The sequence below is a fragment of the Manis pentadactyla genome, chromosome 12 (genome assembly GCF_030020395.1).
Source record: "Manis pentadactyla isolate mManPen7 chromosome 12, mManPen7.hap1, whole genome shotgun sequence".
Lineage (NCBI taxonomy): Eukaryota > Metazoa > Chordata > Mammalia > Pholidota > Manidae > Manis > Manis pentadactyla.
In genome coordinates, this window is record NC_080030.1 from 3,000,559 (window position 1) to 3,025,970 (window position 25,412).

The 25,412-nt window shown below is 55.8% G+C and overlaps 1 protein-coding gene and 1 long non-coding RNA gene across 12 annotated transcripts in view; one reads left to right on the top strand and one right to left on the bottom strand.

The window, feature by feature from the left end:
* Positions 1 to 22,677, bottom strand: part of CELF5 (CUGBP Elav-like family member 5) — a 38,894-nt gene extending 16,217 nt beyond the window's left edge. For 3 of the 11 annotated variants that reach the window (XM_036890740.2, XM_036890739.2, XM_036890737.2), the window contains exons 1-2: positions 22,322 to 22,668; positions 6,966 to 7,048 (exon numbers count right to left, since the gene is read on the bottom strand). In XM_036890740.2, coding sequence (XP_036746635.1) covers positions 6,966 to 7,048; positions 22,322 to 22,577 — 339 coding nt within the window. In that variant the 5' untranslated portion in view covers positions 22,578 to 22,668. Of the gene's footprint in view, positions 1 to 743; positions 858 to 1,213; positions 1,345 to 6,965; positions 7,049 to 21,838; positions 21,939 to 22,321 lie in introns of those variants that run through there. The other 8 variants (XM_036890742.2, XM_036890736.2, XM_036890747.2 and 5 more) reach the window with 8 other exon arrangements.
* LOC118915215 (uncharacterized) lies at positions 21,444 to 24,577 on the top strand. The gene is made up of 3 exons (XR_008992980.1): positions 21,444 to 21,623; positions 21,835 to 21,940; positions 24,179 to 24,577. It is a non-coding gene; the product is annotated as an uncharacterized LOC118915215 (long non-coding RNA).
* Positions 24,578 to 25,412: the final 835 nt, after the last annotated feature.

The window sequence follows — 25,412 nt, forward strand, 5'->3', positions numbered from 1 at the left end:
TCAGCCACTCTCAGAGGAGGTCCCCACCAACACTCAGAAAAGGTGCTTGGTAAGTGTCAGTTTCCTCAACACAGGAGTTACCCAGCAAGTTTCAGAGAGGCACGATTTTCACCCCATTTTAAAGATGTCAAAATCTGTAAAATGTTGAAGGCCCAAAGAAATCATCTGTCCAAGTTCATGGTGGGGGAGTCGAGGCACTAAGGCTTCCTGGACTTCAAATTTAGGGGTTCCACCCGATCCCATGAGAGGAGACCCCTCTCCAACTCTGAACCCCCAAGTCTCCTTCCCCTTCTCCCAGACCCTGTCCCAGCTCTGAGACCCCTCTCCAAGCCCCTCCCCTCCTAAGATCTTCCCCTTTGCTGAGTGTGTGTCCTGGACACATATGGGCTCCTTAATTTGAAATCAGCTGTGGAAGCACCAGAACCAGGGAGGCCTCGGTCTCACCCATCCGGTGTCCCCGATTCCTGCCACCCAGCCATCCTCAGAGGGATCCCGACTGCTTGGGAAAGGACCGAACCATGTCCCCCTTCACCCCTGTGGCTCCCCCCACACACCCTGGGTCTCCCCACCTGGGGTACCACACCCCACTAGCTGGAAGCAGGAGAGATGATTTCGACCAGATGGGATCAGTTTCGGGGCTGGGGGCAGACTGAGGCGGCAAAGGGGGATGGGGGAAGAGGGGGCACCTGAGCTCCAGCCTCCTGCTCCCCCAGCCCTCCCACCCCGCCTCCGCTGGCCCTCACCTCCTCCCCACTCCCAGCACCTTGGGCAGATGAGGATGGGGTTGCCATGGCAACGCTGATTCACCACACGGAAGCTGGCAATTGTTGTTGCCATGGAAACCGCCTCTTAGGGGCGAGCCCAGCTCCTGCCTTGCACAAAAGAGATATTTAAATATAATCTTCTGGAGATGGATGAGCTGGGGGAGGGGGGCCCCGGGGAGGGAACCTGCCCCCATCTCAGCACCCTCCACTAGCACCCCATTCTCGCCGCCTGGGTACCTGCTCCCCATCTCCCCCGCCCGCTGCGCAGCCTGGGACCTTCCGCCTCCAACTGGGAGGCCCCTTCCCCCTCCCGGGTCAGCTCGGCCCAGGGAGGGGTTCCCGATCTGCCCCGGAGAAGCCAGGCGGGCAGCCCCCTCCTCTCTGGCCCCCCACTCGAAAGCCGAGGCTCCAGGCCCGGCCGTCCGCGCCCCGCGGCCCGCCTTACCCACCGGCCTGGAGACGCGCGCCAGGTTGGCATCCACGTGCCGCCGCCCGCCCGGCCGCCCTGGGCGCACAGGCGCGCACACGCCGCTCTCACGTCCCGGTCCCGCGCCCAACGCCCCGGCGGGCGCTGTCGATCCGCCCGCCAGAGGCCGGCCCGCCGGCGCAGCCTGGAGGAGGCGTGCCAGGGGGGAGCTGGGTCTCCCCACACCCTAGCCCTCCTGTCGCCCCTGGCCGCCCATCTGGCTCTGCCCACCTCCTTCCGGCTCCCTCTCTCCATCTGTCCCATCGAGGTCTCTGCCGAGTGCCCTCCCTCCCTCCTCCACCTTCTCTGGCTCCCCATAGCTGCATCCCTTCCCTGCCTGCCCCCCTTTTCATGTATGCAACAACATTCCCTGAATGCCCCATGACCAGTAATTCTGCAACTCCAGGAAGGACCCCACTAGTCTATCAGAGGGGGAGACAGAGGCAGGTCAGGGTTGAGGCAAAGGGAGGGATCAAGCGCTGGGAGAGCCTAAAGCAGAGAACAGTGAAGGCCAAAGACTATCTTAGGGCTTCGCGGAAGATGGAAAATCTGCAGTGGGTTTTGAAGTATCAGTAGGAGTTTTGGTGGGGGAGAAGGGGAGACCATTTCTCATGTTGGAGCAATACCTCCATCCACTGATTCATTTGATCTCCAAACATCTTTGTGAGATGGAAACATTTCCATTGAGCAGATGGACACATGGGAAAGGGACTGGAGATGGTCAGAAAGCCAGAAGCACAGACCCAATCTCCTGTGGGCTTCCTCAGAGTCCTCTGAGGATCTCGCCATCCCTCCAGCCAAGAATCCTGCAGGTGGGCTCTGGGAGTGTCTGTGTCTTTGGGGTGGGTACACATTCAGTGACTGGGATCCAGTCCTTGCTCTGTCCCCAGCTTTTGCTGGGTGACTTCAACCAAGTCATACTCCACTGGGAAACAGGGCCTGTTATGTCTGAACTGTGCATATTACAGACGGGGAAACAGAGGCCAGTGCGGAGGGAATGCAGGCGTCTCCAGGTGGAAGGCTGGGGCTCCAAAGGCTCTCATGGATTTGCAAAGTTGTGTCTTTAGAAGATGGGGACCCAGGAACGCCCCAGCTGGGTTGTTTCCAGGTGGTGGGGAGAATTAAGGAGGCCAAGTGGACCCCCATCTGGGCCGCCCAAACCTCCGTTCCAGCCTCCTCCTCTCCCCTCTCAGGTTCCAGCCTCACCTCTGCCAAACCCTCTCCTGCTTGGATGCTTCCCTGGCTCCCTACTGCCCTTGGGGTACCGTGCCAGGTCCTCCACATTAGCGTAAAAGCAGAACAGACATGTCCACACTATTCCATTTCAGGGGAGCAAACAGGCTCAGAAAGACACCCTGACTAGCCTGGAGTCCTGCAGCAGGACTAGCCTGGGATCCCTCATTCATGCCTCCGGCACACACATGCCAAGCTCCTGTTGGAACTCAGGGCCGGGCATGCGTCACCGCACAGAATCTCCCAAACACCTCGGTGATCCCATTTCACAGATGAGGAACCAGAGGCCTAGAAGGTTGAGTCATTTAGACACTCGCAGCCTTGGGGTCCCTCGCCCATTCTCAGGTTTGGCTTGCCTCTGAGCCACGTCATGGGATGTGGGCGTGGGTCCTGTGTGCACAGAGGGATTTTCAGGAGGGGGGACCCACAGCCAGGCAAAGTCACCCCTTTGTGGGAGTGCTCAGATGAGCATCAGGTTGGCCTCCAGGTCTGGGTGTCCCTTGCCCCAAGATGGTCAAGTGGCACCGCCCCTGGTGGGCTAGGAGATGGAAGCAGCTCCCAGTGCTGCCCGCGCGGGACGCATTCCACCTCCGAGGAAGCCCGTCTGCATCCTGACAGCCAGGGGAGAATGCGCCCTGGAACTGGAGGCCTCCACCCCGCGTGGATTCTGGGGTCCAGCCGTCCATTCCGGGATCTATTCTGGGATTCCGTTATTCAATTTAGGATCCTATTCCAGAATGCTGAGATTTGATTAAACTACATCCCCCATGGATGCTGCTGTCACACTCAGGGAAGAAACAGGAAGGAGGGGCATCGCTCTTCAGAAAGCAGCATTATGCAAGGGGCACAGCTGTGCCCTAGGGGCGCAGGGGGAGGGAGCGCACAGCCAGCAAATGACCCAGCTCACTCCCCTCCTGGTTCAGAAAAAGACAGACGTGTCCATGCCACACTGTCTGCTTTCTCCCTCACACGCGCGCACACACACGCACTCTCACACACTTTGGAGGGGCAGGGGCCGGGAGGGATGGTGGTTGTCTTGGTCCCTAGGATGAGCCAGCTCTGGCCCCTCACTCCCTGGCTATGTGTGCGGGTGAGCCCGGGCACGCGAGCCAGCGGGGGGCCTTTTCCAGCCCGGGGCAGACCCCGTGCAAGCGGCTGCTGCTCATCTTTGGGCAGAGACCCCTGGGGAGGGGCTCAGACATCCTGGATGCAGCTCACAGGCGAGGGCCCTTCTCCCCCGACAGCCCTGGTCCTCCTCATGCTGTACCCCAGCTCTTCTTCTGAAAGGCTGATTCCATCCCTGTGGGGCTCCTTGGGCCGGGAGGTAGCCTTGGGGGCCCAAGGCGCCCACACTCAGGGAGGAGGTGTCCTGGATCTGCGCCCCACAGAAACGCGGCGTGTGTCCACCAACACGAAGCATGGGCCAGCATCTCTATGTGTGACGGCGCAAACCAAAAGCCCACCCACAGAATGGGCAGATAGGCTGGGTTCACGTGTGGAATACTACACAGCACCGAAGAAGCACCAACCGCTGGTGCTTACAACAGGGACAGGTGGTGGTGAACCTCATTGGCATAGGACTAAGGGGGTGAAATGCAGATGGACAGGACTACATAAAAATATGATTCCACTCACATTAGCTTAAAAGGAGAACAGGAGAGAGTCACCCAATATGTTAGGGATGTATTTGTAAGTGCTAAGGCCACGAAGAAAAGCAGAAGTTGGTTACAGCACAAAAGTCAGGATAGAGGCTGTCCCACCAGAAAGAGGGGGGTCTCCAGCTTGGGGATATCAGCTGGGGGTGGGTTCTGAGGACCAGCTCTGTAGTGGACACAGTAGGACTTGCTGTGTATTATTTTTCTAATTTTAAGAATTAATTTTTAGAAGCCAGGCCCCCTTCCTAGGGAATGCTGTCCAGGCCTGGGAGGCAGGGGGTCCCCTCCAGGGCACCCTCCATCCACAGGGTCCAGCTCTGGGCCGCCCTCTACTTATTTGTCAAACATACGCCATCCCCTCCAGGAGGGCAAGGGCCGACCTGCAGGAAACCAGAACCAGACAAGCCAGAGGTTCGAGGCCTGTGGAGTGGGGTGGACGCAGCTGCAGTTCTCACTCTGCTGGGTCTCTTGCTGTGAACAGGACTGGTAGCAGCCCAGCAGCCCTGGCTGACATGGTTTCAGGTGAGGTGACCCCACAGTGCTCGGTGACGGTGACCAATCTAGACATGTGATGGCCCTACCTCATGTTCTTGGGTCTAGAACATTCGTCATTCTTGGGTCTAGAACATTCTAGGCCTGCCTTGTCTAGCAGAGTAGCTGACCCCTTCCCAGTCTAGAACATTCTAGATCTGTGCTAACATGGTAGCTGACCCCTGGTCTAGAATATTCAAGGTGTGTGCTGTTAGCAACAGCTGGCTCCCAGTCTAGAACGTTCTAGATCTGTGTCGCCTAACACGGTGGCTGACTCCTGATCGAGAACATTCTAGATTTGAGCTATGCCTGTGGTAGCCACTAGCCACATGGATGGTTTAAGTTGAAATTTAACTTTATTAAAATTAATATTAAAAGTTCAGTTCCCAAGTCATAGTTGACACATTTCAAAGGCTTCAATAGTGACAGGGAGCTTATGGCCAAGATGGTACCAGATAGCACAGAACACTGATCATTGCAGAAAGTTCTACAGGACAGAGCAATGGTGTAAAATGGGCATCTGCAAATTACAGCTCCATTCTGGCCCCCTGTATGTTTTTGTAAATAAAGTTTTATTGTCACACAGCCAGGTGCATTCATTTACATGTTGTCTGTGGTTTCTTTTATGTGGTCATGACAGAGGTGGTACATTGGCAAGGCCAAGAAAATTTACTCACTGATGTTCTACAGGAAAATTTTGCTGACCTTGAGCCCAGAACATTTTAGAACTACACTGTCCAATAATATAGTAGCCACCAGCCACATGTGCCCAGTGAACACTTAAAATGTGGTGTGTGTGACCAAGGAATGGAATTTAAAATTTTAATCATGATTAATATAAATATAAAACTAAAGCTAAAAGCTGTTACCCCACTGCATTCTTGGAAAACCTTTAAGTATGTTTAAAACAACTTGGGTATGTGAATCTATTTTTCCAACTGTCAATTTTATAAAATGCAAATACAGATGGAGCGTTTCTGGTAACAGTCATCTAAGTTGAGATGGACTGGGAGGATACAATACACCAGATCTTGGAACATTCTGGATGAGAAAAAAGGAATGTGAACCATCACATAATAATTTTTATATTGACCGCCTGTTGATAAGATTTTTAAGATCTTTGGTTAAAATGAAATACAGTGTTAAAATTAATTGACCTCTTTCTTTTTACTTTTTAAATGTTGCTCCTAGAAAGATTTAAAAGCTGTATGTGGCTTGCATAAGATGTCTGTTAGCACTGATCTAGAACATTCGCCAGCGACTTACCAGGGTTTTGTCTTATTAGAGAATTCGCATTCTCCTGATCAGGGTTTCTCAATCTTGGCTGGATAATTATCATGGGGGGCCATCTTGGGTACTGTGGGGTGTAAAGCAGCATCCTGGTGTCTCACTCCACACCAGTAGCACCTCCCACTGGTGATGGTCATGAATGTCCCCAGACATGGTCCAGGGTTCCCTGGAGGCAGAATCTTCCCTCCCAGCCTAACATAAACTTCCTCTAGACAACGCAGGCACTTGTGTGTTCCTGCTCTCTACAACACGCCCGGGCACACTCCTGCCTCCAAGTCTTGGTACCCTTGGTCGCCACACCACCCCCGTCTCCATCTCCATCTGCCACAGTCCTTCAAGCCGAAGCTCAAATGCTTCCTCCTCCAAGAAGTCACCCTGTTTTCCCTTCTCTGAGTCACCACCGCAGGTCACCTGGTTCTCCCTGGTGATGCTGCCCCTGGTCGCCCTTACATCTGGCTCTTCATTTTGGGGTCACCCCCCTGTAGTGGGTTGAATGGTGGCCCCCTAAAAATATGTCCAAGTCCTAACAGAGAAGGCCATGTCACAACGGATGCAAGGACGGGAGTGATGACTACAAGCCAAGGGATGCCACTTTGGAAGAGCTGCCCTTCCCTCCTCCCTCTCTCCCCCTCCCTCACTCTGCTACAGCCACACGGGCCTCCTCGCTGTTCCTCCAACATGCCTGGCATGGTCCTGCCTCAGGGCCTTTGCACGGCTGTGCCCTATGCCTGCTAATGCTTCCTCACTCTTCAGGTCTCAGCCCAATGACGCTGACACGCTGGTCCAGGCACTGTTGTGCAGTATGCAACCTACACAGCCACACAGATCCACCCTGGTGTGAGGTACAGGGCACAGCATGCAGCAGGCACTCCATAAATGCTCGTTCTGGCCATCACTTCTGTCCCTCTGAACCTTATATCTCTTTCTGGGCCTAGAGGCATGCGGGCTTCACAGCTGATCTCAGGAAGGACCTCGGCCTTCCCCACACTGACAGCGGGCCCCCCAGCTCCCCTCCCCAGTACTCACCCCCGGCAAGGTCTTCTGCTCGTGCAGGGCGGTCTGAGCTTTGATGGCGGAGTCCCTGGCACAGTAGGTGAGAAAGGCACAGCCTAGAGGGGAAGAGAAATGGGGGTGTTAAGGGGAATGGATGTTGCCCACCCACGTTCAGAGCAGCGGTATTCCCCAAAGTAGAAGCAACCCAAGTGTTCATCAACATAGGTAGGGGATGGGGGCGGGGCTAGAGGGGGTGCGGTGCGGCGGCAACGGGCAGGGCCAATCAGGAGAGGCAAGGGGTGGGGCCAGCTCTGAGTGGTCCAGAGCGAAGTGTGATTGGACCACGTCCGAGTGGGCGGGGGCGGGGAGGGTAGGGGGCGGTACCAGGCGTGAGAACCTCAGGGACAAGACACATTCAGAGACAGAGACAGAAAGAAGCAAGAAGGGAGAAGCCCCGAGGGAGACCGATGAAATCAAAGGTATGGTGGAAGGTGTCTGCCCGAGGTGGGGTGGGGGATGCAGGCAGGTGTCAAGGCTCCTGGGATGGACCCAGGGGTGTGGGCCCCACCCAGGACTTTGCCTCTAACCACTGCGAAGCTCAGTTTCACCGTGTGTGAACTGAGACCATCCGTGGCTGCTCTGATGCTGTCGGACCCCCCAGATCCCTCCCCACGGTCTTTCTGCCTCCCCCCACCCAAGGGGGATCCCCAGTGCAGGAAGCTCCATGGTGCCCACTTGCACCTCAGACAGAAGCTGCACCCACCAGCTGGGCTGGGTGGTGGGAAGGGTCCCTGCCCAAGGCCTGAGAGGTCCCGTAGAGCCCTGGGGAGGGGGCACCAGGCAGAGCTGAAGACGGTTTCTAGAATTTAAAAAAGTATTTGTGGTGGGAATGTAAAATGGTGCAGCCACGGTGGAAAACAGTTTGGCGATTCCTCCAAAAAGTTAAACATAGAATTAACATATAAGCCAGTAACTCCACTTCTGGGTCAGTACCCCCCAAAACTGAAAGCAGAGACTCGAATAGATATTTACCCACGCATGCTCATAGCAGCGTTACCGACACATGTCAAAAGGTGGAGGCTACCCAGGTGTGCATGTACAAATGAATGGATACATAGAAGGGGGCTCATCCACACCTGGAATACTACTCAGCCTTAAAAAGGAAGAACTTGTGACCCCTGCTAGAGTGTGGGTGGACCTCGAGGGCACTGTCCTCAGTGACGTAAGCCAGACACAAAAGGGCAGGTCCTGTCTGATCCCCCTCCTAGGAGGTCCCCAGAGGAGCCCCATCCACAGAGATAGAAAGTGGGTGGTGGGGCCGGGGGCTGGGGGAGGGGGTGGGGGTTAGTGTTTCGTGGGACAGAGCTTCCGTTTAGGAAGATGAAAAGTTCTAGAAATGGATAGTGGGGATGGCTGCATGACAATGTAAATGCACTTAATGCCACTGAACTGTACAGGTAAAAATGGTTAAAATGGTAAATTTCACACTATGTATATTTTACCACAATAAAAAAAAATGCAATTGGAATCTATTACAAACATAACCCCCTCCCCCCCCAAAAAAAGGGCAGAATGTGAAAGTGAACAATGAGACAAATAATTATATCATGTAACCACTTCCCAGGTCAATAAATAGAACATGGTAGCCAATGGAAGCCCCCACCCCAGAGAGGTAACCGCTACTCTGGATCTTGTGATAACCACCACATTGCTCTCACTTTGGAGTTGAGTGCTTCCTGCCTTTGAACGAATATCAAGGGAATTACAGTGTATCAGTACACTTTTCTATCTGGTGTCTTCCACTCAACAGGTGGCTGGGTGAATCCAGGGCTAATTCCTTTTTGTATATGTGTAGTATTTTATCCTATAAATACACTATAAATCTGTTGTCCATTCTCCCATGTATGGGCATTTGGGTTGTCCACTGTTTGGGGCTATCATGAATAAAACTTCTGTGGAACATTCTTGTATATGTATTTTGATGCCCAGAGGCATATCCAGGAATAGAACTGCTGGTTATAAGGTAGGCATATGTTTAGTTTTAATCATTTCTTTCACAGTTTCCAAAGTGGGTTGTACCAAAGTATACTCCCACCAATGGAGTCTGAGAATCCTATTAATTCCTCATTTTCACCAGCCCTGTTTTGTTAGCCTTTTAAATGTCGGTCATGACTGTGGACATGCCACTATATGTCATTTAAATGTTAACATACATTCCTACAGTTATTAGTGAATTTGGGCACCTGGTTGCCTTGTAGGAGTTCCTTATATATGCATATGCTTTTCCTTTTATGATTATATCTGATGCACACATTTTGCCCCAGTCAATGCCTGGACTTCCCACTCTTTATATGAGTGTGTGTGTGGTGTTTCTACTTTCTTAAAATTTAATTCCCCCAAGTCTTCAGGGAAAGAGGTGCTGAAACAACTAGCCCTAAGGCCTGACAGAAATTGGGTATAGCTGGCAAAAAATTGGACAGCAGGAGATGTAAAATAGAGGCAAAAACACTTCCTCTTTGGGTCCTTTCTTGCCTTTGGAGCCCCATCTGCAGAACATGGAGTGTGCTGGCCCTGGGGGGTACAGTGGGACCCTGGAGCAACCTTCAAGTCCACCACTGTGGCTCTGGTGAGTTTACTTCAAGAGGGAGGAAAGGCGAATTGCTCGCTGCTGTCCCTGGTGCTGAAACATTTCCCTGTTCTCTTGGCCTCGAGGTTTCTCTTTCCTAGTTGGCGAAAATATGTGGTGTTTTACCCCTTTCTGGCTATAAATAGAGCGTTGATTTTTGGTTCCTGTTAGGGTGGAGTTGTTTCCCCCTCCCCCAAATTCAAACCCCCAGGAACTTTTTTGGAAATAGAGTTGTCGCCAGTGTGATTAGCTAAGGTCAGACTGAATCAGAGTGAGGCCCAGTGCAATAGGACTGGCATCCTTACAGAAGGGGGACGCGTGGACACACAGCCATGCGCTCAGGGAGGGCGCTACATGAACGTGAGGGCAGAAAGCTGGGTGCTCTACCGACAAGCCACGTAGCAGCAAGGATTCCCAGCCCTGTCATGAGCTGGCAGAAAGGCCTAGATAAGATTCTCCCTCATGGGCTCCGAAGGAAGAACCCATCAACACCTCGAGCTCAGACTTCTGGCTTCCAGGACTGTGAGAGGATATTTACGGTTTCTGGATTTTTAAGCCTCCCCGTTTGCGATATGCTGTTTCCACAGCGCTAGCAGACTAACAGAGTTCCCAACCAGCGTGGGCTTTTAGTGATGCCAATAAGGTTCATTGGTTGTTAATACTATATGCTTATACACAGTAAACTCCCTTGATCCTCATAAATTTGCTGCTAGTATTGTGCTCATTTTACAGGTGAGGGGCTGGGGCACAGAGAAGGTAAGAAACTTGTCCATGGTCACACAGACGGTGAGCCCAGCCTGGCCAGCCCCACCCACACACCATCCTTGTCATTAACAAGGGGGCCGGGCTGGTGTTCAGCATCCTCTCCCCACGCTGGGCTGAGCCTGGGGTTCTACCCAGAATGCGTAGCACCTGACAACGCTGTGGCTCCCTTCCCACCCACCCCCCCAGTTTCAAAGCCTAGACCAAAGCTGATCTTGGGGGTCAATGGTCACAGCTCTCTCTAGACCCACGGGCAGAGCAGGAACCAATGGGGGGCTCCGTGGGGACCAAGAGATTTCCTCAATGAACAGAAGTTTCCTAATGACCAGATTCGTCTCATCACGACTCTCTTAAGAGGGAGGGAGCTCCCCATCTCTGGAGGTAAGCAAGCAGCGGCTCCCTACAGAGGGAACTTCTTGGTCAAGGAATCCTGAGAGTCCCTCCTCATGCCAAAACCCTCTGCTCTCTGCTCTGAGACCTGAGCTTTGGGGATTTCATGACTTGAACTGGTAATAATAGTAACAGCAAATGCCCACTGCACACCAGGCATCTGACAGAGGCACCTTGCCCGTATCAACCCCAGCAGGCCACGCGGGCTGTAAATCTCTGTTGTTTTAAGGCAGGTTGGTAGTCATTTGTTATAGCCACCCCAGGACATTAATACAGATGGGGGCCCGGGAGGAGGAGCAGTTTGGAAGAAAGGTGCAGAATCTGGTTTGTGCCCTCAGATCCCTCAGAAGGACTGGGGGACGCCAGGGTTAGGGCCCCCCTGCCCCCAAACTGGCTAAAACTCCCCCAGATGGCCCAGCCAGGAAGTACCAGCTCTGCACAAAGCCAAGCCTTGCGGCCGATAGTTCCCAATGCTTCTCTGGAATCCTTATTCTCCCCTTATCGGCTATTTTTATCCCCATGTTACAGATGAGTGAACCCAGGCTCAGAGAGGCTGAGCAGCTTTCCTGAGGTCACACAGAAAGCCAGAAACAACTCTTGCAGCTGAACCCAGGCTAGGAGTGGGTAAAGGGTTCTGAGTTTCCAAAAATCCCAGAACACCGGGGACTACTTAAGTCTCCAAAGTGTGTTGCACTGATCTAATCACTTAAAGCAATTGTTTTAAAATGGAGAAGAAAAATATTGTTTTTTCCTTTCCTACTACTCCGTAGCTATGTCGTGCATAAACCTGAGATTTCTGTCACTCCTCAAGGAGCTTGGTAGGTCTGGGCACTGACCCCAGTGGACGCTGGCCACGTCGCCGGCTGCAGCTGACCGCAGCCATACCGCACACCGACCTCTCACTGGCCGCCTTTGAACTCACCTGCTCAGTGCTCACATGCCCTCACCCTCATCTGTGTCTGGGCTTGTTTCTCCTCGACTGCCAGGTCCCACTGAGCCACCCCCTCCCCACCCCCAAATGGGCGTCGTGTCAAAAGGGCTTCTGCTGCACCTGTGTGTCCCCATCAGAGCTCACTCCATGCCACAACTGCCCAGTCACAGTGCCTGAACTCCCTGAGGCTGGGGACATGGTGTGCAGCAGTCAGCAAGGTGTCCCCAGCACCCAGCACACCCGTGTGCTCAGTAAGAATCTGGCCACCACTCACGGACTCCATCCTGGCCCGCCTTCCATCAGCGCCCACCTGGACCCCAAGTCCCCTCGCCCAGGTCCTGCTCATCTCCCTTGGGCCCTCCTCCCCACCGAGGCCACAAGAGGGCGCCCATGAGCACCTGAGTCAGGTCCCCTCTTGTGCCCAAGCCCTCTAGGGCTCCCACCTCCCTCAGGTCAAAGCCCAAGTCCCCCCTGTGGCCCATGAAGCTCTGCTCAACCGGCCCTGTCCCTTCTCTCCCCTCCCCATTCTTCCTCCACTCCACCCCCTACTCTCTTTGCCCCAGCCACAGGGCCTCCTAGCTGTTCCTCTAACACACCAGGCATGGGCCTGCCCCAGGGCCTTTGCATGGGCTGTTCTGGAATCTGCTTCCCCCAGATCTCTGCATGGTTCACTCTCTCACTTCCTTCAGGTGTTGACTCAGATGTCACCTCCTTAGTGAAGCTTCCTTTGAGCACCCTGCTTAAACTTACAGCCCTTTCCCCACCCCCACCCCTGTTCTATTTTCTCCAGTGCTCTTAGCACCATCTCACGTGTCGTACTCAGGTTTCCTCTGCTCTCTGGAAGCAGAGCGTTCCTATGAAATCTTCTGTAAGCTGAAACGACATAAAGCTAAGCAACAATTACCACTAGCCTACACGGACATTCTTTTTGGGCATTCCCAGACTCAAAAGATAACCTCTCTCAGGCTGTCCTGAGACCTTAGGACCCATCTTGCTAAAGGATACACAGTATGCGGAGATAAAGCCCAGCGGCTCACAGACACCGCTCAGTGCACTAGCGGCGAGACGCTGAGTGGCCGAGTGTGGTTCCTGGGAAAATGCTGCGTGGAGCCCCTCCCCTCCCACTGATTGTGGTACACACACCTCCGTAAGGGCTGGTTGCAAAACCAACGCTTTTCACCTTTTCTCGTGAAAGTGAAAATCCTGTGGATTTCTCTGGTAAGTGAAAACAGGGCCTAACGTGGGTCTTTCATAAAAGCAAAGTGGTGTAACACGAACTTTAGAAAATTGGGGTGCTTGTATTTTATTTGTCTCCTCCACTGAAATGTCACTTCCACAAGGACAGGGGTTTTCCCCATATTTTGTTTAGTGCAGGGTCCCCAAGACCTAAATACCTCCAGGCACACAGTAGGTGCTCAATGAATACTTGTTGACTCAAGGAATAGTTTCATTTTCAAACTGACTTGCTGGTATCAGACCACCTCCTTGAGGGCAGCAACCACATCTGAGTCATTTTTATCCCCTTTCCCACCGTGCCTGGCACAGGGTCATTCAGTATTCTCTGAGCATCTATTATGCACCAGATGTGCCAAGAAAACAGATGCAGGAAAAACGTCTTGTTCCTCCATCCAATTGCGAGCATCTCCTTCTTCCCTGGCCAGCCCAGACCCCGGCCACAACCAAACAGGCAAGTCCCCATTTCAAGTCCCTTTGATCTCAAACCCCCTGCAAGCCGGGCACCCCATACTTTTTATCTTTAGCCTCAGCTCTGTAATTATTGGCTAAAGATGGGATCAAATCTTGCCCAGTGACTTTTTCTGCTGTGTGATCTCAGGCCAGCCACTTAACCTCTCTGGGCCTCCACTAAGGGTTATGGAAGACATTCCCTTCTGGTGTGGGGCCACCTCACCACCCTCTCCTCCAACTTCTCAGCCCCAGGCTGTCTCCCACTCTGCTGAGAAGAATGGGGCTGACGGGCTCTCTCCTTATTCACTGTCCCTTCCTGCACTTAGAATCTCACTGGCTCCTGTCTAGGAGGGCAAGGCTCATACTCTGGAGGCTCACTGCCCACGCTGTCTCCAAGCTGACCTCCCCCCTCCTGGCTGCTGCTCCCCAGCCTCCATCACTGCCTCCTCTGCCCCAATCTTACACACTGGGGCTTCTGAGGGCCCATCTGGACCCCCTGATCTCCTGCCCACAGCCATCTAGACTCCTCCCATGTATTTAGTCACCACGATGATCCCCCCAATCTGTACATCCACCTGCCACCTGTCCACTCATCCACCCATCCATCCGTCCACCCATCTATCCCCCCGCCCATGCACCCATCACCTGTCTAGCCACCTGTCCACCCATCCATCCACTTACACAGCTCATGGCTGTGATAACGGACTGTGTCTTCAGGGAAGGCATCACTGAGAAGGTGAAGCTTGAACGCCATGAGGCAGGAAGCATGTAGGTGTCTGGGGCAAGAGGAGACTTCACTAGGAGGTGACATCTGAGTCAAGACCTGAAGGAAGTGAGAGTGAACCCTGCAGAGGTCTGGGGGAACAGCACTCAGGCAGCGGGCACAGCCCGTTCAAAGGCCCTGAGGCAGCACCATACCTGGTGTGTGGGAGGAACAACGAGGAGGCCCTGTGGCTGGAGCGGAGTGAGTGAGGTGGAGGGGAGGGCAGGAGGGACCGGGGCAGCTGGTGCAGGGTCTTGGGGGCCAAGGGAAGGTCTCAGGTCATCCTCTAGGGGGTCTTCCTGGGCACCGTGGGGGATGAGCAACATCCCTGGGCCCTGCCGTCTGGCAGGGGCAGCCCCTCATGACAACCCCAGATGTCTCCAGACATGATCCTGGGTGCGAACCACTTCACCAAATGCCTTCCTCTTCGTTACCTCCGCTGCAAAAACTGATGATTTGCCCTCTTAAATGTGCTCCAGCCATCCCCTCCTCTCCACCCCGACGGCCAGGCCAGCTGGGGCCCTACCCTCTCCCACCTGGGCCATGGCTCAGCCACCTCTTGAGCTCTGGCCTCCCGTCTGGCGCATCCTCCCATACATCTGTCGATGAAGGACGACCCCTCCACCCAGCTCTGATTTGCCTCTGCTCCTCCCTAACTCTAAACACTGCCACAGTTCCCCAGTACCCTCAGGTCAAAGCCAAGATTGCCAGCTTTGCAGCCCTGCCCAGCCTCACCATCGCCACCCACTGTCCTCTTCTCCCAACCCGCCTCTACTGCCCGTACCCTCCGTTCACCTGCCGTCCCCCAGCACAGCCCCCCACGTCCTGGGTGCTGGACTCTGGGGTCTTGATCCTGCCGCAGTGTCCCCATCTCTCCTCTATGCAGCTCTTCCCCAAATCATGATAGAAAACACGTGACATAAAAGTCACCATTTATTTTCTTCATAACAACTCTCTCCTAGCTCAATCTTTGTTTGTCCACCAGTTTCTTGTCAATGCCTCCTCTCTCCGATTGCTTTGTGTCCCCAGAGTCCAGGTCAGTGCCTGGCACCGAATAGAGACCCGAAAAACAGTCGTTGACGATCTGACTGTCTGACCGTGTGTGGAGGACACGCACAATATGCAAAACATTACTCACGGTCACTACGTTAACCACACTCTGTAAATGAATTCTCATTTCTACAACTCCTCCCTAAGACAACTATCAGTATTCCTTCTCTTTTGCACATGGCAAAGCTAAGGGTCAGAGGAGAAGAGCTGGCTTGTCCGAGACCACACAGAAATAAATAGTAGAGCCAGGAATGGAACCCAGGACTCAGACCACATTCCTGACAGTCATGCCCATTCCCCAGGTGAGGAGGAAGTGGCGCATGTTGGGGAAGGAGCTATCCACCTTCTACCTTTTGATCTGTCTGTCCACCCACCCACCCACCTGTCCATCCATCCATCACCCATCCGCCCATCTGTCCATCCAACCATCCATCCATCCATACATACATACACACTATATGCATTCTTCTTTCTTCCGTCCATTCCTCCAGCCATCTCTTCCTTTATCCATCCTCCCACCTACCCGTCCATCTATCCATCTGTCCATCCGTCCTTCCTCCCTTCCTTCTTTCCATTCCTCCAGCTATTTATTCCTCTGTCCAACCACCAATTCTTCCACCTACCCATCCATCCCCCCACCCACACATCCATTCCGCCTCCCACCCACTACCCACTCTTTAAGCCACCAACCCACTCACGCATCCACCCAGTCATTGTCGTCTACCCATCCACTCACGTCTGCACCCATCTACTCACTCATTCATCTCTCTGCCCGTATTTCAGCCAGCCCGCCCTCCCACATAGCCCCCTGCCTCCCTCTCACGCCCTTGGTCATCCACATGCTCCCCTCCAAGTGGCAAATGAAGCACAGTCCCTGCCTTACAGCGCTTATGTATCAGTGATGATTACACAACACCAGAAAAGCAGGACTACTGCTAGGTGGGTGTTTTGGAGACCTAGGAGCTCCTCACTCTGGCCCTGGCCACAGTCAGTCCAAGGCAAGCCGGCCTCCCTGGACAGCTTTCACCCCAAGTCTACATCACCATAATCGAACCTCTTTCTCTACCTCCTTTGTTCCTCTTCCGAGGTGGGTCAAGCCTCGGGCTGGGAGGTGTGATGCCTAACTATATTGCTGTGTGACTTTTTGGGTGTTGCCCCTCTCTGAGGCCTGATTCCTCATCTGACTCATGGGAGGGAGGGGACCCCGGTTCTCCAAGAACCACTGCGGCGTGGACACACATCTGCTTCTTTGCACTCCTCTCTTCCCACACTGAGCCTTGAAGCCCGATGGGAAGCTTCCATTTTATCCATCCAGGCGTGCAGGAGAGGGGGAGACCCTGAATAAGGCCGAGAGGCTGGAAAGAGGTTGGTGGGTCAGTGGCAGGCAACAGGATGTATGCTCCTTTTCCACGCAGGTCTGAGATCCTCCCCTGCCCTAAACTCTGCCACGGCCCTCAGGAAAGAATCCAAGTTCAGTCCCGCATCGGAGGGCCTCCAGGGAGCAGCCCTTGCTGACCCCCTGGCCTCATCTCCCATGCCTCGCCTAATTCCCCCTGATCCAGGGGTGCCCTTCATCCCTCCAGGCTTCTGCAAACCCAATCCCCTCTGCCCACATTCATAAGGACAGAGCCACACACCCAGCTGACTCACCACCGTGTTTCACACCCACTGGGCCTGGAACACAATAAGAGCCTTTGTGAATAAATAAATGAAATACTTTCACCACCTGGCAAGCTCCTATTCATCATTCAAAGCCCTAGTTCTAACACCACTTCTCCATGCAGCTGGATTCCCCAGGCAGAGCCCCCCCATTCCTCATCCAGTTCCCTCAACCCTGCACCCCTCTGATGGACCCTGACCGCTATGGCGGGCGTTGCCAATGACCAGCTCTGTCTCTCCACCAGAGGGTCCCAGACTTCTCCCACCCAGGATAAGGTGAGGCCCCAAAAGGTTTCAGGAAGTATTGGTTGAATGAATGAACACTGAGTGTTCTTAATGGCCAAGTTTCGCAGGAGTGACTATCAGGGGTAACGAACAGAAATGTAAGCCTGTTTCAGAGATAGGTCCCGGGTCCACGCCTGCCTGAACCTCTCAGACAAGACCTACCTGGTAAGCCCCACCTCAGAAGGGGACTCCTTGCTCCTTTCCCCCATCCTTCCTCCACCTGAACCCCCTGAAGTTTCCAGAATTTGCTGCCCTTCTAAGCCTCTGAACACGCTCTTCTCTGCTAGGAACACCTTCCCCACCAACAGACCTCCTGACCCCCTTAGGTCTCAGCTCGGCCACATACTAAGCCCAGCTCCCACTGACCAAGCATGTACTCCGTGCCCAGCCCCAGGCCAAGAGTTTTGACGGACATTCCAGTCCCCACTGTCCCCACCCCCTCTGAGGTGGGAGGCCCCATGGGGCTCTGGATTCTACAGGTGACAACACAGGGGCTTGGAGAGATGAAGGCACCTGCCCAAGACTGCATAGCCGGGAAGACACAAAGAAACCGGAGCCATCTCACTGCCGTGTTCTTAACTGCTCTCCCACACTGACCACCTCCTTCAGGAAGCCCTCCCAGCATCCACACCTGCAGAGACATCCTCTGGGCTGTCCCTGCCGGTGTGTTTCCACCATCACAGTCCCGACATCCATGCCTTGCAAGCTCCTGATTCCTCAGTGTGCCTCCGCCAGACTGGGACATGGGGCCAGATGGGTCTGGAGGGGAGCGGATTTTAATCTCTTTTGCTCAGCATTGCACTCTGGGTCTAGAACGGGGCCTGGCACACAGCAAGTGCTTGATGGATGTTGGTTATGTGGGTCAATGGATTCATGTCTCGTTCACTCCATCGCGAATCCCACAGGGATCCCAGCTCTGCACAAACACTGGCACACAGTAGGTGCTCAATCAACGCTCTCTGAGGCACAGAAATGATGTCACAGACACCTGCGATGCCCCGGGGACCCCATCAAAGCCTGTTAAATCAGTACAGAATGGTCGACAGAGGGAAACTGAGGCAGAGAGAGGGTGTCTCTGGCCTGAGGCCACACAGCCAGCCTGGGTGGCTCGCCCTGGCACCCCCATGCTGCTGTCCCCTCCGCCAACCCCTCCCTCGGTCCCCCTGCCGGCACCGCCCAGCACGCCATCTCCCTGGGGCTGGCACGTCACACTCGGAATCTCACGCCTTGGAGCTCAGCGTGCTCACCATCCTCCCCTCCTGCCGACAAGCAAGCAGCTGGTGCTCCCATGGAAACCGCAGGCCCCCAGCCGCACCCCCCACTTGCACAGCCCCGCTTGCAACCTCCGCTTTAAGACCAATATTGTCATTAACATGCAAATGCAATATGCGATTACCATAAATGGGGGGCCACTCAGCGGTGACAGACCATCCCATCGTGGGTGCCCACCCTGGGTGGGGCAGGCATTGATATTTGACCCCCATCGCGGGGACAGAGGGCCAGCCTGAGCCAATCTGAGGACCTGGCAGCAGGGAGGTGGGGAGTGTGCCCCTGGCCCTCTCCAAGGGAGGGTCCCGGAGGGGGCCACCCCTGGCTGGAGACTGGACACTGGGGGGGTCACTAGACACCAGCCCATTGGAGTCCCCCATTTCTTGGCTTGCAGGTCAGGCCAGGCTGGGGGCACAGGCAGGCCCCCTTTCTCTGGATGAGACACAAATCTGGGTGGGGAGTGGTCATGCACACTCCCTGCTTCCCCTTCTCCATCCCTCTCCTTGCGTGCAAGTGGGGGCCCCTCTGTCTCTCAGCCTCTGTCTCTATCTCCTCGGCTCTTGCTCTGTGTCTGTCCATCTCTCCACTTCTGTCTCCATCTCTGCCTTAAAAACAAAAAAGCCAGCGCCCATAGGCCTGCCCTCTTTCTGAGGGGCACTCCCCTCCCGCCTCTCCCCTGCCACGTTCTGAGCGCCCCCCACTGCACAGGCCCTCGGGAATTGGGTCGCTCCGCCCCACCCCACCCCCGCCCGCCCCCTCCCCCTCCTGGGCACCATCTTTGGGGAAGGGTCTCACTCCTGGCTGGGGGGAACCTGTCACCCCTTTGTCACACAGACGTACATTCTGCTTCTCCAGGCCTGGGAGGGAGACAGGTGGGTGACAGTGAAGGAGCCGGGCTCTGGTTGGTCCTCAGGACCCAGTATCTGCCCCTCCAGGCCTCAGGTTCCCTTCTGTATGAAATGTGTTGACGCTCACAAGCCTGCCTCTGAGAACCCCTTCAGTGGGGAGTCAGCCAGGCCCCTATATGCAAAAACTAAGGCTGAGATGCCCGTCAGGCCGAGATGCCCATCAGGCTGAGATGCCCGTCAGAGATGCCTGCCGAGATGCCCATAAGGCTGAGATGCCGATCAGGCCAAGAAGCCCATCAGGCCAAGATGCCCGTCAGGCCGAGATGCCCATCAGGCCAAGATGCCCGTCAGGCTGAGATGCTCATCAGGCTGAGATGCCCATCAGAGATGCCTGCCGAGATGCCCATAAGGCCGAGATGCCCATCAGGCCGAGAAGCCCATCAGGCCGAGATGCCCGTCAGGCCGAGATGCCCATCAGGCCAAGATGCCCGTCAGGCTGAGATGTCCGTCAGGCCGAGATACCCGTCAAGCCAAGATGCCCATCAGGCTGAGATGCCCGTCAGGCCGAGATGCCCATCAGGCCGAGAAGCCCATCAGGCCAAGATGCCCGTCAGGCCAAGATGCCCATCAGGCCGAGATGCCCGTCAGGCTGAGCTGCTGCACATTCCTCCCCGCTCATGGCCCCGGGGTGGAGGCGGGTGTGTTGTGGGGGACACAGGATCCGCACTGGATTTAGTCACGTCAGCCTTTCTGGCCCTGAAGCTCCCCTGTGCTCATCCTCACGGGGTTCCCCAGCACCCCAGAAGGCTCTCAGGGAGATTTATCTCCACCCCCCCGGGGGTCCACACCCAACCCTGCCTCACTCCCAGCGAGCACCACAGCGGGCACCCTGTGCTGTCGGCTCCCCAGAAACTCACCCCGGTAACTGTTGGTGGGAGGTGCCCAGACACCCCTCACTCTTGACTTGCCGCTCATCATGCCACCTCCCTCCGGCTGAGGCCCAGAGAGGGGCAGCCACTGGCCAGAGGTCACACCACTAAGGCCCCAAACGCAGGCCTCCACCTGCTAGAACTCGAGATGCCCCCCTCTCCAGCCGCCCCAACCACCTCCCACAGGTGAGCTCCTGCCAGGCCCAGCACAGGTGCGACCAGGACACGGGAATTCATTCTCGGCCTGAGAGTCCTGGGGGTGGATACGGGGAAGCACCTGCCCCCTCTTAGCCCCAGGCCCTACATCCAGAGGTCTGCCCAGCCCAGGGCCCCTGCCAAGTGGTGGGTGAGGGCCGGGTGTCAGGGACACCCTGCTTTCTCATTCCCACCCGCCAAGTGAAGATCAGAAATGGGAAGACCCTGAGGCACCCCCAATCCCAACAATCTCCAGTCAGAGAAAAATAACCCCACATTCATGGGGCCCTGCTCTGCTGACTGGAGGTGGGGGGGACACTGAGGCCTTGGGGCAGGTGGAAACGCAACCACAGCCCCTCTCCCACACGGGGGGTGGGGGGACTTCCACACGACAAAGGGGAGGACCACCAGGGTCCCCCACTGCCCATCTGCTTGCCTGACCCAGAGCCTGCCAACAGCCTTTCAATTCAAGGTTTTGGGGGCCACGCGAACACCCCCCTCCCCCATATCATAATCTTTCAAGAAATGGGCCCTTCAGAAACACCAGAGGGTGGGGGCCTGTGGGAAGAGCCCTCCATACAGCCAGGAAACCCTGAGTTTGACTCATGAGCAAGTGGGTGCCCTCTGCCCTCCTAGGCCCCATGGAGGAGTTGGATTTTCCAGGCTTCATTTTTTTTTTTTTGGCGGTGGTGGTTGGATTTAAAAAGAGGTGGGGGGATGGGAGGGATTTCTTTCCTGCCCCCAGGGTACCAGCTGGAGGGTTGAGCTGGCAGGCCTGGCTCCATCACCTGAGACTCTCCCTGTGGCCTGCCCCAACCCATCATTCATTCATTCACTCATCCACTCACTCCCGTATTCATTCAACAAACATACCGGTGCTGGACATGTCTGCCTCGCTGAGGAGAGGATGGGGACCAACGGGGTGTAAAATAGGTCACAGGCTTTGGTCCACCTTCAAGGCCCCTCCATGGTCTTGCTAGGGTTGTCCAGCATAAAACCGTCGCTGTCCCCACCCCCCAGACAGGAGACCTGTCAAAGCCACTCCAGTTCAGACGCTGGGCCAATCGTCAGAGCCCAGGGCTGGGACCACGGTCCCCGGGCACTCCTCCCAAGCATCCGAGAGAACCAGGTGGGAGGGAGGCCGGCAGGCCTCCCCACTCCTCCTGCCTGCCCACCCTGGGCTCCCGGGTCACCCACTCCTCTCCGTCCGTCCCAGGATCCGGGCTCCGCCAGAGGGACGGGCCAGGCTCACGGTCTTCGGCCTCAGACCCCAGCACATTGCTGACGGGCTCGGCCAGGTTTAACTTGGGCCGAAGGTGGAGGCCGGGAGGAGGAGGCGGAGGGCGCGGGACGGGAGGCGGGAAGCTGGTCCAAACAGGGTGGGCAGCGGGGAGGGCGACGGTAGCACTTTAACCACCCCACGCCGGGGAGGCTGGTACCCCCCCCCCCCAAGCCTGGCGCAGCTCCCTGCCCGCCCCCCCCCCCCACCGTCCCCCGCTCTCTTTGTAGTTACCGATTAGCCCGGGGTCCTGGGCATCCGCGTCCCCCCGCGGCCAGCCGGACCTGCCCCACCGGCCTGGCTTTGTGAAAATGAGCAACGCAATGGAGTCCGGAGGTGCGAGCTTCCCAGACGGGCCGGGGAGGCCGGGCGAGCGGGCGGGGGCGGGGGCGGTGCTCAGGCGGCTCCCCCAGCTGAGGGGCAGGAGGGAGGGCGAGGGAGGGAGAGAGGGGTGGGGGGTCCGGGGGAGCGGGAGGGAGGGGGAGAGCGAGAGACGCGGGTGCGGGGGGAGAGGACGGGAGCCGGGAGAGGAGAGAAAAGGGGCGGGCGGGCGGCTGCCGGAAGGTGGGGAGGGAGCGCGAGGGGGCGGAGGAGGGGAGGGGGCCGGCCCGGATCCGTCAGCGGCACCCCCGGGGGGAGGCGGCGAGGGAGCGGGGCCGGGGGGGAGGTGCCGGAGGTGCGGCGGGGAGGCCCGGGGGGGCGGGGGCCGGCGCCCACCTTTGTGCATGCCCGTGTAGGGGTCTTTGAGCACCGTGAGCTCGTAGATGCGGCCGAACTGCTCGAAGAGCGGCTTGAGGTCCTTCTCGTCCAGGTTGCGCGGGATCTGGCCCACGAAGAGCTTGATGGCGTCCAGGTCCTTCATGCCGTCGGGCTGCCCCCCGGGGGGCTCGGGCCCGCTGCTGCCCACGGGCGAGGGCCGCGGCTGCAGCAGCTGCTGCTGCCGGCGCGCCTCGCTCTCCGTCAGGCGGGCCATGGCGGGCGCGGGACCGAGCCGGCGGCGGGCGGCGGGCGGACTCGCAGCTGGAGCGACGGACGCCGCCTCCCGCTCCCTCCCGCCCCGTCCCCGCGCCCTCCTCCCTCCGCGCGCCCGCTCGCTCCAGCATCAGGACCACAAAAGGGCGCTCCGCAGCGGCCCCTGGCGGCCGGCGCGCGCCCGCGTCCTGCACCCCACACCACAAAGCACCCCCGCCCTGCACCCCGGAACGCGCGCCCCGCAGCCCGCACGCCGCCTCCTGGTGCCCTGCATCCTCACGCCCTGGGCACCTCACACCCCTCCTCTCGGTCCCGTAACCACGCTCCCAGTCTGGGCGGGGAAACTGAGGCCAGCAGCCCCGAAGGCCCTACTCCCCCGTTCTGGGTGGGTGGCCACGAGGGTTCGTGCGGGACAGATCTGGCTTGCAAGTGGCACCAGCCCCTCCCAGTGACAACAGAGAAAATCACTAGAGAGCTGACCTGGCACTTCCAAATACATAACTCACCGATAAATAATAATATCAGCACGGAACCCTCGTAACACCATATGCCCGGCACTGTGCTCGGTACCCCTAACTGTACACTTACTGAACAGAGAGAGCCATCATCGTGTTCACATCAACAGCGAGCAGAAGTAACTTTTTAATCACACTTGCTACATGCATATGCTATTCAAAATACTTCAAAGGATGCTGATGCACTTGGGCCAAGGGCTCTATGGGGGTCACGTCACCCCTGCTTTAAAACTCTAAAGATATCCCCAATTTAGAGCTTGAGCCCTCTCTACAGCCCACCAGACCCTGCGCAATGTGCCAGGTCCCTCTCTGCCCTCCCTGCCTCCCTTTCTCCTCCTTCCCTCATTTTGCTCCAGCCACACAGGGTCCCTTACTGTTCCTCCCACACACCAGGCCTAGTGCTGCCCCAGGGCCTTTGCATGGCTGTGCCCTGTGCCTGGAATGCCCTTTCCAGGTCACACATCGCTCACTCTTTCAATCCCCTATCACTTTCTGGGTCCACTTTATCTAAAACTGTTCAGCCACCATTATTTCCTTTCTCAGGCCCCTTTTTCCTCCCATAGCATTTATACCCATTTTAACTTAATTCTAGTATGCTATACATTTATTTGATAAACCATATAGCTCCAGCTGCCAGGCTCCATGCTAAGTGCCTGATGTGTACAAATTCATTCTGACAAGTGCCCTGATGGACACAGAGCTAGGTGACTGGAGGGGTGGCCTCGAAAGTAAAGGGAAAGGCCACTCAGAAGGGATGACCGTTGAGCTAAGAGGTGACTGGAGCCGCAAGTGCAAAGGCCCTGAGGCAGGAGCCACCTGACAGATTTGGGGAACAGCAGGCAGAGCACCATGCAGAGCGAATGAGGCAGAGGCATCTGAATCAGGCTGGAGGAGATGGACTCGGGGGCTCCACACCAGGCACTGAGCTGAGCAACTGATAATGAAATATTAATTTAATTTCAGGGCCAGGACTAGGGTGAGGCACTCACTTCCTGCGCAAAATACGAGGGGAGGGAGCAAAAAACTCAGTCATCAGAATAAATAATATTCCATTGCATGGATATACTACATTTGTCCATCCACACAGGGAGCATCACGAGGCCACGAAATGGAGCGATGCCCTGCCACACACTTCACGTGGACAGACGCTGAACACGCGGTGCTCAGTGAGATGGCGGACACACGAGGCCACACGATGTGACCCCATTTCTGTGACACGTCCACAGCAGGCGAATCCACAGACAGAACTTGGGTTTGTGGGGGCTGGGAGCTGGGGAGTGAATGTTCATGGGGATGTGGCTTATTTTGGGGGGATGGAATGTTCTGGAATTAGAGATGATGGCTGCACAATTTTGTGAGTACACTGAATTGTTTATAAAAATATTTAATGGAATATATAAAAAATAAAAATGCAAGAAACTATAAGGAACAAAATATCAACATTTTAAATAAGGATAGCATCATATTACTGAGTTTTCCCATTGGCTCAGCCCAGCATTGCTACTGATCCTGTCTCTGTTTTTAAGATTTTAATTAAAAACACAAATAAATACGTTAAAAATGAAGTCAGCAACAGTGCCACGCCAAGCCAAAAGGAAAACTCAGTAATACTGATTCTGTTTAAAAGGCTGACATTTAGTTCATTACAGATTTTGGGGACATTGATGCTGAGTTTTAAAATGCACTAAAATAGTCTCTCTCTTGAGGTCTGAGTTCTTTGGTGCCCTTTCAACTTTGCCCCCAACGTGAGCTCACCTCGGTCGCAGCCCAATCCCCATAGCAACTGTAGAAGGTAAATATTGCCCCTATGCCCACTTTACAGAGGGGGGAACTGAGGCCCAGAGAGGTCAAGTGACGTGCACGGGTCACACAGTGGGAGTGCTGGGATCTGAACCCAGCCAGCAGATTCCGGAGCCCACACACTCCCACGTCCCACTTCGTCCTCCCCATGCTGTAGGCAGCTAAGCCTGTCTCCTTGTTTGCCAGCTGACACGGCAAGAGTAAACAGGACCGAGTCTCTGACATGGATTCGGTGAGCTAATGGGTGGGGCTCGGCACAGTGCCTGGTTCATCCTTAGCGCTCAATAAATGGCTATTATCGTGCGTGTTACCAGCGGCCACCTGCCCACCCCCAGACGTGAGCAGTTCAACAGGGCTTGTGGGAAGCAGAGCAGGGGTGGGGGGAGGGTCCTGAGTCCCCCCACAGTGTTTCACCCCTGGGTCCTGCTCAGCCCCTGGCTCCCAGCTCGCCTGGGCTGGGCCGGTGACAGGCTCTGTCTCCATGGAGACCTGAGCACGAGGCTTGAAGCCCTGTGGGCCTC